The 20,025-nt window shown below is 30.7% G+C and overlaps 1 protein-coding gene across 5 annotated transcripts in view; it reads left to right on the top strand.

Moving 5' to 3' along the window:
* Positions 1-19,821, top strand: part of LOC127738805 (calcium permeable stress-gated cation channel 1-like) — a 54,883-nt gene extending 35,062 nt beyond the window's left edge. For 2 of the 5 annotated variants that reach the window (XM_052250189.1, XM_052250186.1), the window contains 9 exons: positions 17-103; positions 1,015-1,071; positions 2,650-2,812; positions 3,473-3,578; positions 4,367-4,534; positions 7,163-7,278; positions 10,571-10,591; positions 12,872-12,922; positions 15,276-19,821. In XM_052250189.1, the coding sequence (XP_052106149.1) occupies positions 17-103; positions 1,015-1,071; positions 2,650-2,812; positions 3,473-3,578; positions 4,367-4,534; positions 7,163-7,278; positions 10,571-10,591; positions 12,872-12,922; positions 15,276-15,419 (913 nt within the window). In that variant the 3' untranslated portion in view covers positions 15,420-19,821. Of the gene's footprint in view, positions 1-16; positions 104-1,014; positions 1,072-2,649; positions 2,813-3,472; positions 3,579-4,366; positions 4,535-7,162; positions 7,279-8,657; positions 8,676-8,801; positions 8,835-10,570; positions 10,592-12,871; positions 12,923-15,275 lie in introns of all 5 variants that reach the window. The other 3 variants (XR_008000171.1, XM_052250187.1, XM_052250188.1) reach the window with 3 other exon arrangements.
* Positions 19,822-20,025: the final 204 nt, after the last annotated feature.

The following is a 20,025-nucleotide window of genomic DNA, read 5'->3' as shown; positions in this document are numbered from 1 at the left end:
ATGTTTTCTATTTCAGAACTGCAGAACACCATAATGTAATGGTAAAGTGTTATGTTTTCCTGTTGCTGATGGTGCTGATACTTCCATCACTTGGTTTGACAAGGTAAATCTCTTAGTATGGTCAATGACATCAAAAACTTCAGATTGCAATTGGTAACTTTGAAATAACTCTAAAATCCAGAAGTGGGGTCACACTCACATAATCCAAAGCCCAAAGTTGTTCCCACAATGTTTAGTGAAAGACTAGTTAACCAAGTTAGCTATTGTTGGTAGAATACAAAATATGTCAAATTTCAAATTTACCTGATTTTATAGAAATCTTAGGTATTCAATATTTATTTGGTTTCTTTATTATTGTTGTTTGCTGACAAACAGTACGAATAGGGATGAATTCTGTTGAAATCTTGATCAAAGTGTGGTATTGGAAGATTTGTAGAATGTTATCTTTAACTTGCAAATCTTTGATTTTATGTGTGTCTTTTATTGTATTATGTAACTTTTGAGTGTCAGAAAATAGAGGTAGAAAATATCAAAGGGGCTTTCAAAAGCTATATTGTACAAAAAACAGGAAATATCATGGTCCAGAAAATGAACAGTAAGATGAACACCAGTTCAAATAAGGCTACACAAAAAACTAAATATTGGGTAACATGAATCATACCAAAACATTGGGGGCGATCTTAGGTGTTCTGGAATGGTAAGCAGCTTCTGCTCTACTGTTGTATTGCTCATTGCAAGCTTAAATTTGGTGATAAGTTGCGATCTGTGATGTCAGGATTTAGAAAAAGAGAACAGGATTGTTGCTACGACAAAGAAAAAAATATCTGTAGTCATCTGTGACACAGTCATTCCATAATAATCAATCAAACATCTGAACAGCATAATGAAATTCAAACATCATGTTATTTCACTGGTTAGACATTTGTGTCAAATCTAGTTGCCTGATTCACTAACATGATCCTAATGAGGAAATTGGATGTTTACTGAAAGAAATAAACAATTTTATCTTTTCAGTGCAAAAGCCCTATTCCAGTGGTTTGTGATGGATTTACAGAAAAATTTTAGATGGAAGTATGTAAAGTAAAAATTTTAGTTGAAAGTATGTAAAGTAAAACTTTCAGATGGAAGTATGTAAAGTAAAACTTTCAGATGGAAGTATGTAAAGTAAAACTTTCAGATGGAAGCTTTTAGATGGAAGCATGTAAAGTAAAACTTTTAGATGGAAGTATGTAAAGTAAAACTTTTAGATGGAAGTATGTAAAGTAAAACTTTTAGATGGAAGTATGTAAAGTAAAACTTTCAGATAGAAGTATGTAAAGTAAATAGATGGAAGCATGTAAAGTAAAACTTTTAGATGGAAGCATGTAAATTAAAACTTTTAGATGGAAGCATGTAAAGTAAAACTTTTAGAAAAGTAAAACTTTCAGATGGAAGTATGTAAAGTAAAACTTTTAGATGGAAGCATGTAAAGTAAACAGATGGAAGTATGTAAAGTAAAACTTTTAGATGGAAGTATGTAAAGTAAAACTTTTAGATGGAAGTATGTAAAGTAAAACTTTCAGATGGAAGTATGTAAAGTAAATAGATGGAAGCATGTAAAGTAAAACTTTTAGATGGAAGCATGTAAATTAAAACTTGTAGATGGAAGCATGTAAAGTAAAACTTTTAGAAAAGTAAAACTTTTAGATGGAAGCATGTAAATTAAAACTTTTAGATGGAAGTATGTAAAGTAAAACTTTTAGATGGAAGCATGTAAAGTAAACAGATGGAAGTATGTAAAGTAAAAATTTTAGATGGAAGTATGTAAAGTAAAAATTTTAGATGGAAGTATGTAAAGTAAAACTTTTAGATGGAAGTATGTAAAGTAAAACTTTCAGATGGAAGCATGTAAAGTAAAACTTTTAGATGAAAGTATGTAAAGTAAAACTTTTAGATGGAAGTATGTAAAGTAAAACTTTTAGATGGAAGTATGTAAAGTAAAACTTTTAGATGGAAGTATGTAAAGTAAAACTTTTAGATGGAAGTATGTAAAGTAAAACTTTTAGATGGAAGTATGTAAGGTAAAATTTTAGATGTAAGCATGTAAAGTAAAACTTTTAGATGGAAGTATGTAAAGTAAAACTTTCAGATGGAAGTATGTAAAGTAAAACTTTTGGATGGAAGTATGTAAAGTAAAACTTTCAGATGGAAATATGTAAAGTAAAACTTAATTATCAAAGATATTTGATTTGAATAAATAATTAAGTTAATTAAGTGATAAATCATTTAAACATCCATTGTAGTTTGTTTCAAAGCAGACTTATTTTTTCTCTATTTGTCCTTTGGTGACGTCAAGGATCTGAGGTATCATAAAAGGAGAAGTTTAACCTAATTTGAAAAATTATGCATTATCTAGTATTATCTTCAAAGATTAGAATAACACTTTCCATTCCGTAAATTCTGATTGTGCTTTGATACTTCTTTTCTATCTAGATTACAAAATTTATAATAAATTTGATTGTAAAGACTCTTACTTAAAAATTTACAAAATATATTCCAGTTGATATTAATCAATCAATCAATTTCAATCTGTTTGTACAGGATGAACAAATTTAAAAACTTTTTTGAAATATAATCATGTACTAAAATAAATCCTTTCTTGTATTTCAGATGTATATTTCTGTCAGGAAATGGTGCTTTCTTTATAAATTACATCATTACTGCAACTTTCATAGGATCAGCTTTAGAATTGCTGAGATTTTCAGAATTGTTTATGTATGCATTTCATTTGTGTATGACAAGGTCAAATGCTGAGAAAGTGGCAGTCAGAAAGGTATGTATAATATTGATTAAAAATTGAGTTACATAGTTTTTACCAATCTTTTCAATTTAATAAACTTGAAGTGTGTCCAGAATATTGTCTTCTTTATACGCAAAATAGTAATCTGGCTCAGATAATGGCTTTCTACAAATTATGATTGTATTTTACTTAATCACCATATTTGTCTCAAGAAAAGCCATTTTATAGAAATGTAAGCAAGTTGTAAAAAGAACTGCATGGTGTATGAATCTATCTGTTTTACCTAAAATTTTATTGATAAAGGGAAATAACTCAATTCACATTATTGCCTCACAAGCAATTTGATTAAAGCATCACATGGGAAAATTGAGTGGGGATTAGAAAATAGATACGAAAACTTTTAAACTTAAGGTCAAGTTACAGTAATGGGTCATGTCACAGATTTTTGTCAAATTTACATACAGTTACGGTATGTTAAACTTTATCTGAATATTGAAAAAATAATACATATGTCTCTTTTATTTTCTGAAATATTTCTGAGTGAATTATTTCAAAATAGGCGAGCATTTGTATAGAAAGCACATAAAATTGGTATAAAAAATGAAATAAAAATGATTTACAATAAATTGTATGTTATATGGATACGTATAGGAAATATACCACTGAATTATATATAATTTTTCTGTTTTTCAGTCCATGATATGGGAGTTTCAGTTTGGTATTCAGTATGCGTGGATGTTATGTGTATTTTGTGTTATAGTTGTATATAGTATACCTTGTCCGTTAATTGCACCATTTGGTAAGTAGCACTATTTGTGTTATAGTTGTATATAGTATACCTTGTCCGTTAATTGCACCATTTGGTAAGTAGCACTATTTGTGTAATAGTTGTATATAGTATACCTTGTCCGTTAATTGCACCATTTGGTAAGTAGCGCTATAATGATAAAAAAAAATCATTTGTTTTTTCTGCTGAAACTTGAAACAAAATCTTTTCTTCTTTCAGACTAGCAATGGCCTTTATAATATGGCAAAACAATGTTTTTTTGTCTTTAAGTATTGAACTGTCAGAACAAAATTTTACATTGATTATTCATAATATGATGTAAAAAGTTTATGTCAAAGTTCATTTAAATTTTATGTTATAATTTTCTTTCATTGTCTTTCTATTTGTAATGAGATGTGATTTGAATACTTATCATGCTAATTAGGAACTGGATAAATTCTATTGATGAATTTTCTATTATCAATTGACATGAATTTGTTTTGCTGTTGTTGACTTTGACAGTATCTCTATTTTGATACATGAAAATTATTAGCAGGGGTTTAAATAAATGTGAGTCAGGTTCTTGACCTGTCTATTCTGGGAGGGGACCTTTCAATTTTGAATTACAAAAGTCAAGGCCCTCCCATTCTTTACACTGATGCTTTATACAAGACCTTTGACCTTCTCAAGGAGTTCACTTCAATATTTATATGGTCCTGGACCTTTCATACATTAAAACAAATTTTAATCCCTGATTAGATGACACACAGACTTGTTTTTGAGCTTTATAAGCTTGATGTTGCATCTTAATTTTATTTCAGGTTTGTTGTATATGATATTTAAGCATGCCGTAGACCGTTACAATATTTATTTTGCATACAAGAGGTCACGCATCAATAGATACATTCATCAGACAGCGATCAACTTTGTAGTGGTAGCTGTCATCATGTTACAGTGTAATATTGTTTTCTTCACGATCGTCAGATCAGGTAAGACTTCCTTATGTAATAGTGTTATATTGTTTTCTTCACCACCGTCAGATCCGGTAAGACTACTTCATGTAACAGTTTAATATTGTGTTCTTCGCCATCGTCAGATCAGGTAAGACTTCCTCACGTTACAGTGTAATATTGTTTTCTTCATGATCGTCAGATCAGGTAAGACTGCCTCATGTTACAGTGTTATATTGTTTTCTTCACGATCGTCAGATCAGGTAAGACTTCCTCATGTTACAGTGTAATATTGTTTTCTTCATGATCTTCGGATCAGGTAAGACTTCCTTATGTTACAGTCTAGTATTGTTTTCTTCACAATCGTCAGATCAGGTAAGACTTCCTCACATTACAGTGTAATATTGTTTTCTTCACCATAGTCAGATCAGGTAAGACTGCCTCATGTTACAGTGTAATATTGTTTTCTTCACCATAGTCAGATCATGTAAGACTTCCTCACATTACAGTGTAATATTGTTTTCTTCACCATCGTCAGATCAGGTAAGACTTCCTCATATTACAGTGTAATATTGTTTTCTTCACCACCGTCAGATCAGGTAAGACTGCCTCATGTTACAGTGTAATATTGTTTTCTTCACCACCGTCAGATCAGGTAAGACTGCCTCATGTTACAGTGTAATATTGTTTTTTTCACCACCGTCAGATCAGGTAAGACTTCCTCACGTTACAGTGTAATATTGTTTTCTTCACCATCGTCAGATCAGGTAAGACTGCCTCATGTTACAGTGTAATATTGTTTTCTTCACAATCGTCAGATCAGGTTACAGTGTAATATTGTTTTCTTCACCACCGTCAGATCAGGTAAGACTGCCTCATGTTACAGTGTAATATTGTTTTCTTCACCACCGTCAGATCAGGTAAGACTGCCTCATGTTACAGTGTAATATTGTTTTCTTCACCACCGTCAGATCAGGTAAGACTTCCTCACGTTACAGTGTAATATTGTTTTCTTCACCATCGTCAGATCAGGTTAGACTGCCTCATGTTACAGTGTAATATTGTTTTTCTTCACAATCGTCAGATCAGGTAAGACTTCCTCATATTACAGTGTAATATTGTTTTCTTCACCATCATCAGATCAGGTAAGACTTCCTCACGTTACAGTGTAATGTTGTTTTCTTCACCACCGTCAGATCAGGTAAGACTGCCTCACGTTACAGTGTAATATTGTTTTCTTCACCATCGTCAGATCAGGTAAGACTGCCTCATGTTACAGTGTAATATTGTTTTCTTCACCATCGTCAGATCAGGTAAGACTTCCTCATGTTACAGTGTAATATTGTTTTCTTCACCATTGTCAGATCAGGTAAAACTTCCTCACATTACAGTGTAATATTGTTTTCTTCACCATCGTCAGATCACGTAAGACTTCCTCATGTTACAGTGTAATATTGTTTTCTTCACCATTGTCAGATCAGGTAAGACTTCCTCATATTACAGTGTAATATTGTTTTCTTCACCATCGTCAGATCAGGTAAGACTGCCTCATGTTACAGTGTAATATTGTTTTCTTCACCATCGTCAGATCAGGTAAGACTTCCTCATGTTACAGTGTAATATTGTTTTCTTCATGATCGTCAGATCCGGTAAGACTACTTCATGTAACAGTTTAATATTGTGTTCTTCGCCATCGTCAGATCAGGTAAGACTTCCTCACGTTACAGTGTAATATTGTTTTCTTCACCATCGTCAGATCAGGTAAGACTGCCTCATGTTACAGTGTAATATTGTTTTCTTCACCATAGTCAGATCAGGTAAGACTGCCTCATATTACAGTGTAATATTGTTTTCTTCACCATAGTCAGATCAGGTAAGACTTCCTCATATTACAGTGTAATATTGTTTTCTTCATGATCTTCAGATCAGGTAAGACTTCCTCATGTTACAGTCGAGTATTGTTTTCTTCACCATCGTCAGATCAGGTAAGACTTCCTTATGTAACAGTGTAATATTGGTTTCTTCACAATCGTCAGATCAGGTAAGACTTCCACGTGTTACAGTGAAATATTGTTTTCTTCACCACACTGTACATGTAAGGATCCTACAAATTTCATAATTATGTGATGCAGTCTTAAAAAAAAAAAAAATCGCTGTTCCAGAATTAAATTCATGGAGCAGTGTGTGTGTGGGGAGTGACACTTATTTATAACCTAACCGGCAAATTAAAAAAAAAATTGTATATGATTCTTTTTTCCCTTATCCCTGACAACTTGCTCAATTGCCAAATCGCCCCAGAACTTTTCAGCCTAACTTTCTACAAAATCTCCCCACTAATGAAAAAGAATTAATCTAGTTGAATAAAGACCTGCATACTTGTCCATTTGATAAAAAGGATTTTCTTCCTGCTGTTGTCAAAAAATTTCTGCCCCTATCTAACATACCTTTATTTTACTGAGGCAGGTTTAATTTCCAATCTTTTCCCCTTCATCCTACTTAGCCTACCTCACAGAAACAACATATTGTAATAATTGTTAAATTTGTTCTTATCCTGAACATGCTGTAACCTACACTTGAAATTACAAAAAATAGAAAAAGTAAAAAAAAAATGCTAATATATTCTTATTTTTTTTTGCTTTTTTAACCTATTATTTTATTTGTTTTCAGAAGGAACAAATGCAGTTTTTGTGTTTTCTGCTGTGTGTTTATTCTTGTCAGTAATAATATTTATTGGCAAGGCATTCTTTGGATGGTTTAAACATCTAGATACCAACAGATATAAGGTAAAAAAATCTACAGACATTTTTTCTATCAAATTTTTCATATTTTTTCATTCAGCATGATCACTGTTTAACTCACAAAATCTTTCTTGATCTTATATAGGGTAAAAGGTTTGCACCTTTATTTATTTTAATTTTGGCTCTAGTTTAAATGATTCATTCTATAATTTCATCAATACATTAAACTGTTTTATTTGACAACTCTAATACTGTGTATGTACTTTCTTGCAATTGGTCAAATCAGATTCATAGAAATGTGATAGTTGTTGAAACTATAAGAACTGTAAGCAGAACTCAGATAGAAGTAAATCAGAAAATCTTGCTGCAAGATAATGACATGCATATTCTTTTAAAAAAAATAATAATTATTATGGATTCATTTATTTTCGTGGGTACCAATTTTTCGTGAATTATACATAATTGGAACTTCGTTCAACATCTGAATTTATGGTTTACCTAAACCCACGATATCCACGACAACTGATATTCCACGAATATTAATGAATTCATAGTAGTCTGGATAAAAGTGTGAGGTGTTAAAGTATATTTTACATTTGATCTGATTTGATAAAAATTGACCTTATGCAAGTTCACATATACGTGTACATGTACAAGACTTTGATTGATTTTGGGACATTCAAACACATAATAAAGGATGAATTTTGGTCTTTTATGTAGGGTACTTATATCAACTCAATTTTCAAACAATTGCAGACTTTGCATCGAGATTTTTTCTACCTGTATAGGTTAATAGATGTATTGATATTCATTTGCATAAGGTCGATTTACGCAACTCACATCTCACAATAAGTAGAAAAGTAGCTTTATACTTGATCATGTCAAAATGGTGCATAATTACAATTTTATTATGACAAAAGGAAATTAATTTTTGACAAGAAATCTAGTTTTTATCACAGTCATTCTGTTGCAGGTTTTTCCAATTTACTTCTTAAACTATTGGAAAGTCACCTAGGTTAAGCTTTGTTAATTGTCAGAGAACATTTGTAATTTAATAGTTAACAATTTTTTATAATACAACCTGGAACAATATCAATATTTATGATCAACTTTGAAAAAAAATTGGATATGGTATGTTGATCTTTGTGATAAATAAATTATGTAAAAATTATATTATTTATATTTGAAAAATCATTCAAAGCAATTTTGTATCAATAAGAGCATATAAAAGATTTAGGAAAAGTAAGAGTTCAGTACATCAGAATAGTTGATTGATTGTATTAAAATAAATGTGATTAAAATTTTATTTATGATGAATTGTTGTTGTAAAAAAAGTAATATTGCATGTGAATGGCTTTTATTTTTTGTGTGTATGCAGCTTTACCAACACTTTACATTTGTTTTTGTTTATTTTTACCCGTTAGTTTTTCTGTTGTTTTCCTGTAAGTAGATATAATAGAGCATGACGGTGAACTTGGTCAGGTCGCCTATAAATATGTAAATTGCTAATGCATGGCAGAATTACTGATCCATATGACTTAAAATAACTTATTTGTTTATATTGTCAGTTTCATCCTCTGTAAAAGTTTCCTAATGAAAGGGTTAGTAAATAAAGAATATTTCCTAACTTGTGTAACGTAGGTATTAGCATTGAATTGATATATACAGACAGATATTCATTTCTGAAGTCACAAATCTTTTAATTGCACACATCTCTGGAATACAAAATTGTAGATATCATTTTAATCTTTTCTTAGCACTTTATTTAACATGTCAGTCTGGTTTTGTTTGTTTACTCACATAGAAAGCAGAGTTTTTCTTACTCCTGAAAACAATGTTTGCCTCATTATTTAAAGATCTTCATGCAGTTTTTCATTGCTTTTACTACACTTGCTTAATACTATCACTTAGGCAATGAGCTAAAATATTTTACTAGTTGATCAGTTTGTACAAACAAATTCAAACTGCAATTGGGTAAAACATTTTAGAAAATTAGTATTGTTGAAGATTTCTGTTGGATATGTTGGCTATGGTATACAGATGTTTTTAAATCTACTGTCAATAATTTACTAGGTATTATATGACATGACCTTTTAACCCTGAAGGATAGTACTGACATTATGCTTAACGATGAAAAGGATTATACATGTATTATCTATGGTTTGTCTCAAGGTGTACCTTGCATGCTGTAGACTTACTCAAGCTGGTTGTAGTAGTAATCTAGTTCCTAAATATTGTTATCTTGGTCAACTCTTGTTTGTTGAAGTTTTTAAGGAATTAATGAAGGTGAAGGGCATACAGTCAATACATAAAAGGTGGGAAGAAAGGTAATAAGGAAATATTGAAGAGAAATGAGAAGAGATTTAAAAAACTGATACCAATTTTGTTTTTCCGGTAAAATTGTATGGAAGAGTTATCTCCCTTTTGGCAAGTGGACTTTTACACCTTTTTTTCACAAATTTTCATGTTTTTGTTGTTTATTTGGGTAAATATTCATTTGCCTAACCTTACCATACATTTTACTCTAATTTATTCATAACTGTTTTAAAAAATTTTAGAAATAAAAAATACACAGCATTCCCCAAATAAAACTACTACCAAAATAGACAACTCTTGTAAAAACCATGCAAATGGAAGTGTCTAAAAATACCCATGATAGGGAATAGCTGCAACATAGTAGACAATTCTTAAATTGGTTGCAAACCACATGGGATGATGATGCTGATGCTAGTTTCACTCCCTCAATTCAGCTCAGGTCATACTAACTTAGTCCATTAACCATTACATTAACCTTAACTTGAAGGAAGACTTTCTGTTCATAGATTTAAACACCTTTGTATACGATGATCATGTATTTTGAGCAAACCTTGTTTCTACAATGAAAATAATGAGATGCAGTATGATTGCCAATGAGACAATGATCTACCTAAGACCAAAGGACAAGGATGTGATCAACTATAGGGCTCAGTAAGGCCTCCTACAATGAGCAAAATTCATACTGTATACTATAGTAAGCTATTTAAGGGCCTGGGATAACAAAAAATTAATAAAAGCATGCTGCAATCAATGTTTTTGTTGTAGTTATTATGCAAAGCAAGTTTAATAGTTACTTTTCATGCTTTAAGCAAGTGTTAGTTGTTTCATTGTGGTCATTGTGTTTTGTTTTTAGCCAAATTCAGAATGTATTACATCCCATTGTATCAACATCAGTTGTTGTTTGTTAAATGTATTAGATCCTTTAGAATCCTACTCCAATAGTCTCTCTGTGACTTTCCCCCTTAAACTTACTGACTCAAATCTCTTAAAATTTTCCCTTTCTTATTTTCATCTGCAACAGTCAGCTGGATTGGATGATGAGGTGGGTAAATAGACTCTGCTTTTAACGCTGGCTCCCTCATTCCTTTTAACACTTAGGAATCTTGGTTTTTGTCTCGCCTTGACGGAGTCAAAAAGCGAGACATAAGTATGCCGTTTCCGGCGTCAGTGACGACGGCAGCAGTGGCGGCGTCAACAATGTATTAGTTTGTGATTAGGTCTAGTTCATGGTGAACCACTAGTGGTAGGTCAATGATATTTGGTATGCAGTTGTATTAGCATAGGCAGATCTCATTACCATGGAGCTTATTTAGCCCCGCCCCCTCAGTCAAGGTCTATTGACTTTGAAACTTTTGCTTAGTTTACATGTATTAGTTTGTGATTAGGTCAGTTTATGGGGATCCACTGGTGGTAGGTCAATGATATTTGGTATGCAGTTGTATAAGCATTGGCATATCTCATTTCGATGGAGATTATTTGGCCCTGCCCCCTCATTCATGGTCTATTGACTTTGAAACTTTTGCTTAGTTTTCATGTATTAGTTTGTGATTAGGTCAGTTTAAGGGGAACCATTAGTGGTAGGTCAATGATAATTGGTATGCAGTTGTATAAGCATTAACACATCTCATTGCCATGGAGAATATTTTATCCCTACCCCTCAGTCATGGTCTATTGACTTTGAAACTTTTGCTTAGTTTACATGTATTAGTTTGTGATTAGGTCAGTTTAAGATCAACCACTAATGTTAAGTCAATGATATTTGGTATACAAAATGTATTGACATTTGCAAATTTAATTTCCATGGAGATAATATAACCACACCCTCTAATTATGGTTTGTTGACTGAAACTTTTACATAGTTTACAAGTTAATTTTTTTTTGTTTAGGTTTGTTTAAAGGGAACGACTTATGAAAAGTCAATGGTATTTGGTTTGCAGTTGTATTAGCTATGGCACATCTCATTTCCATTGAGATTGTTTTGCCCTGTACCTTCAGTCATGGTTCATTGACTTTGAATATTTGCATAACTTACATGTTAAAGTATTGCTATTTTAATTTCAACATTTGCATTATCAAAATAACAAATAGGCGAGACATATCTCTGTGTTAACAGTTTATCTGAAGTCTCTTTGCCATTTCATTTGGGATATCTATGCTATCATCAGTTCAATCAGGATTTCTTCTACTGCATGGCATGATAAACTATATCAACCAAATGCCATTACGATGAGATGCAATACTTTCTATTATTAATATAAACTAAAAACTATAATTTTGGTGCACAAACTGTTCACTATTTTAACCTAAGGGTGGTCAATAATGTCTGTCTATTTGCCCCTGAGATTGCAGTTATAGATATTTAAAAAAAAAGATTTCCTCCATTAAGAAAATCATTTGTTAATTTTAGATTGATATTTGAATACTTTTCAACTTTTATTAAAAACATATTTTCCAGATATCGATAATATTTAATTTTTTTGTCATACATAGATTTTGACCAGATTTGTTTACTACAGTAAATTAGGATCACTACTGATGAGTGAGGTATTTTAATGACATTCCCTTTAGCACAAGATATTGTTATGATCCATTACTGCAGTCATACACATCTTCATCCTAAATTTATTACCCAGAATTCTCAATTCCCCCATGATGCAAATCTCATTACTTCTTCATAAAGGTACAGTGAAATTGCAATTTATCAAAAATCAATTTCTTTCATGGAAGATTTATGCAACCAATTTAAGAGAAATATTATCTTTATTAAGTTAAGTTAGAGACATCCATATAAATATTAATGTTGATTTGGTTTCTAATCAATTGTAACTGATTCACAGTCTGAAAACTTGAACTTTTGTGAATATTTTCTTTGCACCAGGCTTTTTTGGGAATAGGTAAATCATCCAATTTTGCATTTAGACTTACCCAGTACAAACATTTACAAATTAAAAAAGTTAAAAAATTAATAAAAGCTTTTGCAATATTCTGATATCTTGATATATTATAATGTAAATGAAAGACTGAATATAATCCATTAAACCATTGGTTATTTCATATTATGAGGTTTTTATGCAACTTTTCTTTAAATCAGACATATTTCTGTAGATTTCTATTTCTCAATTGTCTGTTTATTCATTGAAAACCTCTATATTTACTCTGTGTAAAATTACTAAATTTGAAATTATATTGAACTGTGATGAATAACTTTCAGAATTGATTTGGTATATTCATTTATTGAATTCAGCCATCAACTTTAATACTACAATTTAAGACATAAATTCATTGTTTTAGATTGTTATGAAATTGATATTTATTATTACAGCAATTTGGAGAGAGTGATGGTTTGACAACACCACCAGAGACTAGCGAAAAGGTATACTAATAACTATATTATAAAAAATCTGTGAGAGAAGTATAGTATGCATTCTCTTGTGGGAATTTTCTGAATTTTAACAAATCATTTGGAATAAAATATGTTTTTTTTGCGTCATGTGGGAGTTTTTGATATTTTGAAAATAACAAAACAAATAAGTACAGAAATGCATTGAAATTTGTCTGATAGAAGGAAAATGATTGATGCAGCAATCAGTTTCATACAGTTTATATTAAGATAAAGAAATGTGGTATGATTGCCAATGAGACATCTATTCACCAGAGTCCAAATGAAGTGCATGTAAGCAATTATAGGTCATACAGCCTTCAACTACTGCTTACTTCATGCACTACTTTAGATAACTGTTGTTCTAATCATATGATGAATGGCATGAAAGTCTGTTCATGCAATTTTAATAACTTGATCATTTTCTTTGTAATGTTTTGTAACAACATTGAATTTAATACCAATGTTGTTTTATTAGACTTGACACATTTCTATAGGCCTGTCCAAGACAGCTGTATTATGGTATACCAATGTCTGTTCCTCCTTCAGTCAACACATCGTATGACAACTCAATTAAATGTTTGAATTAAGGCAATTTTTATACGACAGCAAAAATTTGTGGCCCTATAATGGTATGGTGAAGTCGTCATCATCGTCCGAAGACAATAACTTCAGTATAAGTGTATGGATCCCTATGAAATTGTACAACAAGGTTCCATACCACAAAAGGAAGGTTGGATTTAATTTTGGGTTTTTTTTTTTTTGGGCTATATCTGCTGAGGAATTAGAAGCCAAAAAGGGGGTAAAACACGAGCAATTTCTATCCTTCCACCCCCCAAGGGTGAGTGGGGAATAGAAATATTTTCACTTGGTCTTCTTCCAACCAGCAGTAAAACCCTTGCCAAAGTGGGGTGTCTGTTTGGTTGTGTGAGATGTACAAGTACACAGCCATGTTGGTTCAGAATAAGGACGTTGAATCCAATGCCTCATGTAAAGAGAGTGCCATACTCTTTGCACATTAAGAACCCTTTCAACAACTCTTTGAGGGGTCAGTAGGGGGCCTGTTGTAAGATTTTTTGCAAAATTTCTGTCCCTATCCAATAAACCCTCATTTTTCAGTGGCAGTCCAAATTTCCCTGACTTTCTACCCAAAAGCCTCTATTACCGGACCTACCTTATGTATTTATTGTTGATTTATTCTCGTCCTGAACATGCATGAAATATTTGCTACTGGACATTAAGCAACCAACAATCAATCAATCAATTAATTGTCAGATTTAAGTAAAACTTTCACTTGTTGTACCATAACTTGAGTTGTGCTTGCATTTATTTACTGACAACTCTTCATACCTGTTGGAATAGGTGAATATAATACACTGTTCCATTTAAAAAGAATTCTGATATGTCATTTTAGAGTTATGGGACTTTGACTGATATGTAAAAGGTATTTTTATGATATCATGCTTATGCTTAGATCAAATTACTACAAAGTTTACACGGTTGTTGGGGTTGGTTTGGATTGGTATATGTACTCTTGATATTGAATTTTTTCTGGTTTGTCATTCCAGAGTTATGGGACTTTAAAAGTCATAACTGACACAATACATATATGCATAAGGGTATCCTCATGCATGTTTATTCTACAGAGCCATCTTATTAGCTTCTGATGAAATGCCTTCTAAATATCCCATTTCGTTTTCTTAAAAATTTCAATATACACAATAAGTATGAATTACTTGTGTCTCATCCATTTTGCTGATATTTAGCATATTAATAGAATATGTTTAAACTAATCTCTTGATGCAGCTGCTTATTTCGAGGTCACTGGTCTGCAATTTTTGCTGATGCACTGACAAACTGATTAAAAGTCCAAAGAACCTATTAATGACCTCAAGAAAAAAGAATTTAAATCCTTATAATTTTAAACCCAAACAGTTAACAATAAAATTTGGGCAGGATTTGCTGATTTGGTTCTTTAAATATTGTGCCATTTTTTGTTGACTTTTTTTTAAGTTAATGCCCTTGGTAGTGGACTTTGAAGTGATTTAGTTTTTCCTATTTTCTTTCTTTCCCTTTGTTTGACATATTGATGATACTTTATATTTGAAAACCACTTGCATAAATTATTTGGTTTTCCAAGTCAGAAATATGGCAGTTGTTTTTCATTTGTACCATTGATTAATAGGGTTTGATTTTGTCAGTTTTTATATACTTCCCTTTTTTGAATTTGCCTTGGAGTTTGGTATTTTTCTTTTTCTTTTTTACAGTGCAATGTATTGTACATGTACTTAATCATTGTAGTAAACCAAATGTTATACTTCTAATTATTACATACAATTTTTTTCAGCCATTTATAGCCAGTGTTTTACTAAACAAAAATAGATCAGACGAAAATGTACAAGAATCGACCAGTTCTGATCCAGTTGGGGTACAAGGCAAGACAAACTATGGGTCTGTCAATGAAAAACACACACAGGATCCTTATGAATAATAACTATGACAATGAAGGAACCTATGGGGCAAAAAGTTCAAATTTAACTATGAAAGATAATACAGCATGATACAGTGAATGGAGTACACTTTGCTCAGTTTTCTATAGGAGGAAGACATGAATTTAGTTCAATAAGAATTATTTCAGTATTGTATTCGTGTATCTGATTGTTTTCTGCAACTTTTGTACTTCTACAATAAACCAGTTATATAACCTTGCATAAAATTGCCAAGCAGATCAAATGGAATATTGTGTAAACTGGGACAGCCATTGTGAATGTATATTGAATACTTGAATGTAAAATTTTACTGATTGAAATGTACTAGTTTAAATGTACTCACAGTACGGTGGATAGACAGACAGAGTTATAAAAAAATATAATAAAGTTGGAAAATAAATCGATGCAGAAGTAGATAAATTCAAGTAGAGAAAAGCTGTAGAACATTTGCCTAATTTGTTGAATGGACTGAAGACTGGCTTTATTTTTTAAATGATATATAATCAATGCATGCTAAAAAGTCTTAATTGACTTGTTGGCAGTTCAATTTGTGATATTAACCAGAAGCAATTCTCTATTTATAATTTGTATTGCACTATTGGGATAGATTCAGTTGATATTAGTGGTTTGCAGATAAGAGGATTATTAAATTTTTTATTACAAGACAAAATTTGCATTGTTTGCCCAACAGTAACTTTGAAATATTCTATACTTGATCTCCTTTGTTTCTTTTGCAGCAACTGATTAATCTAGAGAATGGTTGATCCGAACCCAATCTATCAGATTGGAGTTTCCATAAAAACAAAATCTTGCACCTCATCTGAAATAGACATTTTAAGTATGTTACTTTCCTCAAATTTATTAGGATGAATAATTAAGGGGACTCCTAAAGAGGGGGTGTATTCATGGGATGGATTTCAAAATTTTATGAAGTTCATTGATAATAAGACCAAACCAAAACTTTTGCATAATAGTATCAGTTATATTTTTTTTGTTTTAATGGGAAAGATTCTAGTCAATAGAACAAAGAAATTTAATATTGGAGCATAATTCATTTTAAATGACTTAAGAAATTTAGCACAAGATGTTTTAGTATAGAAGATGTAACATTACTTGTAAATTCATATTCATAAAAATTATTATTGAAAGGAGTAAGTCCTGTAAGACCCCTTTTTGGCCCCAAAATATAGCAGTTTTACAAAATAGTTAAAATGTAAACTTTTAGCTATTTATTGGAAAGTAGGACACTTCTGTTACATAAATCTGTGCTGTTTTTGACAATACAATGCACATATATCGGGTACTAGCATCATTAAGTCATGCTAAATTACTGAAATCTTTACAATTTTAGCATTTGAGTTAAATTTTAGACAGTTTCCGTCTTAAATGGAAGTGGCCGCATTTGTGTCCATTCTTAATATTTAAATGTAAGTTGTATTTGATGATAATACATAACATATATAAAGGTTGAGCGTGAACAAGGATGCGGCCACTTTCATTTTTGACAAAAAACCATCTGAAAAGTGACATAATTTGGCATATTTGTCTTTTATGACTTAATCAGTTCAAATCTTTCACATAAACTAATTGAATCGACTGAAGTAGACACTCAAGTGTTTTAAAAGTGTCCAAAATCTTTCATCAGATGAATCTGAAATTTGAGGGCAAAATCGGTCCTTACCGGATCTACTCCTTTGCTTAAATTTGCAGTGAATTTTATGAGATGCTTTTTATCGTGTAGTTCCAACTTAATGGTAGTAAATCATAATAAAATAATATGTTTTTCATATAATACATCATTACACCATCTTTATGATCCTTTCATAAGTGCCAAACGTTCATATTGAAAGTCACTTCAATTTATATCTAAATTGTCTTATCTCTCTCAAAAGAATCAATTTAATTTAAAAGTCAACATTTTAAATGCAGAAAAAATGAAGCGCAACATTTTCGTTCTGCAAGAAAAGAAAAGCTTTCAATTATTTTTTTCATTTTGAACCAATTTGACCCCCAATTGACCTTATCTTTGTGTACTTGGCTGTGAAATCCTAAAAACCATAATGATTTATATCTTTTTTAATTATATATAGGATCAAAAACATGTTCTCCTTGCTCACAGTATAATTAGTCTTCCTTTTTTAATTTTTTCTCTAAAGACATTATTTTCTTGACATGTAGATTTTATGAACTTTGCTTTAAGATATCTCCGATAGCTTTACTTTACTCAAGGGAACAAATAGTAATGATGTTTTCTTGTTTATTACTTTAATGCATTATATACTTGTGATATAAATTGGAATAGATATGCTTTTACTTACTGCACTTTAAAAATCAATAGATTGTCTATTTAGTTAAGGAGTAGACTAGATTCATTTATTTTAGTATTGTGGTATGGAATGTTTTCCTTAAAGATAAATATCTGTTATTATTCTAAAACATAGATGGAAAGACATGTGGTATTGAAAAATTGTTGAATACTCTAGGATATAAGAGCGTTTTTTGACATACTGTCTGATAAGTAAATATAATTTGCAGTGTTCTGGATATAGATGGTTATTAATCAATAAATGAGAGGTCGTTTGTTGGTTATGAATGTGATCTATAATTCCTTAACATTCCATTTTATAGCCGTGTTTTTTCTTCCTTTTTTAATGACATTGGTCAAGACAGATTCTTTATATGTAAGGCCAACTCAATTTTGTTTTGGTTCTTTTAATTTTCTCACAACAATTTTATGTGGAATAATTTTTTACAATAATAACGTTTTAAAAGTTTTATGCATTTACTAATGACTAAATCATGCTTCAATTTTTTACTTTGAAATTTTAATTGGATTTTGACTAGTGAAACCAACAAATTAATCCTTTCCTACTGGGGATTAGTTATTATATACTTATTTAGCAAAGGATATTTCAATAAAATGTTGAAATTGAGTTTTATTTATTGAAATTAAATCTTTGAAAAAATTACAACGGTGATTTGACAAAAAACAAAACATCACTTTTGAATAATAATGCATGGCCAAAACAATTGTTTCCAGTAACATAATGTGGTATTTTACATTTGTCTTTCTCAAATTATCAAATAAATACCAATCAAAGACAACAACACACAAGTCGTACATGTACTACAGGGTTTTGAGTGTATTTAAGGTCGACATGTGTGATCACTTGAGTAGCATCGTTAAGACAGTTACAGATAATGAAACACTCGCTAAAGTTACAGATAATGAAACACTTACTAAAGTGCAAATACATGTGGTTTTGTGATTTAACTGGGAGTTTTATAATTTGTTAATAAACCCCTTTACAGTCTGGTAAAAGCTGTATAAAAAGATCAAAAGAAAAATTTGATTTATTAATTATGGATCACACATCAAATTTCCGAAGCAGCTTCTTCTAAAATTGTATTCTGAAAATAAATTTGAAAATTTCACATCCAAAACACAATTTTTGTTATCCAAAAGAAGTCTAAAAACTAGTATGATATGTCCTGAGTAGCCTTCAGATTTCTAAGCTTTTAAATAAAGTAATTGATTTGTCAGTTATCTAGAAATGACCAGATTAATCACTGACATATTAATGGAACTGACCCTTGATTATCCAGTCTCTTGGTCAGTAAATAAATGAAGTGTATGTGCAATAATGGTAATTTTATGGCAGATAATTATGTTGGTGTTTATCAGTCTGGATATCCTCTTTTTCTTTTAAAGTATTTCTAATAGTGCATAGATGTTTTTAGCATTTTCATGTGATAGAATATTATTTGCAATAATATGATCAGATTTTTTAATTATGTTGTACAGTTGAATATAAAAAGTTATTGTAAAAAAGTGTCCAATTAATTTAATGATATATAATCCAAATAATTAACACTATTGGAAGTGAAATTTGAATCAAACTGCAAAATTTGTTAACAATTGACTACATGGATGACAGCAAACTAGTAGGCACTTGGTTAAGATCAATACCCTGACTCTTGGGTTGATATAATACAGGGCTGAAATTACAACTGATATAATGAAAAATGTCATGTAATTATCATATATTATTATACCTCTACTACCCATTTGTGCAAGATTTTTTAAAATCTTGAATTTTCCTTTGAAATAAGGAGAATCAGGGTAATGTTTTTATATTCAATTTCAGATAAAACCTTACTTAAAATTATAACTTTTTATAGTGTATACTTATATGAGTATCAATATGTAGATATATGAATTAAATAGTAATCAAAATATTTGTTGTTAGTATATATATAAATTATAATTATTTACAAATGTATCATGTTATTCCAAATCATAATTTATCATTGTTTTGTTATTTTTTGTTTTTGTTTATTTACACTTAATAAATGAGTGATGTAAACGTTGCTTCTTTGACATTAAAGTTATGACACTTAAAATTCTGTCTTTTTGTCAAGCCCTTACATTTATTGTTGGATTAATTAACATGTGCTTAAATCCACCTGTAGATATTATACATAGATTGCTATTTTGCAATCACCTTATGTCGATATGTGTGTCATTCAATCGTCCTTTTGTTTGTGCAACAAATATTCAGTCACACTTTCCTTAGGGACTACTGATTAGAATGACTTCATATTTGG

This window comes from Mytilus californianus, unplaced genomic scaffold (assembly GCF_021869535.1).
Source record: "Mytilus californianus isolate M0D057914Y unplaced genomic scaffold, xbMytCali1.0.p SCAF_4, whole genome shotgun sequence".
Classification (NCBI taxonomy): Eukaryota; Metazoa; Mollusca; class Bivalvia; order Mytilida; family Mytilidae; genus Mytilus; species Mytilus californianus.
The sequence above is the reverse complement of the archived record's forward strand: the minus strand, read 5'-3'. Positions and strand labels throughout refer to the sequence as shown.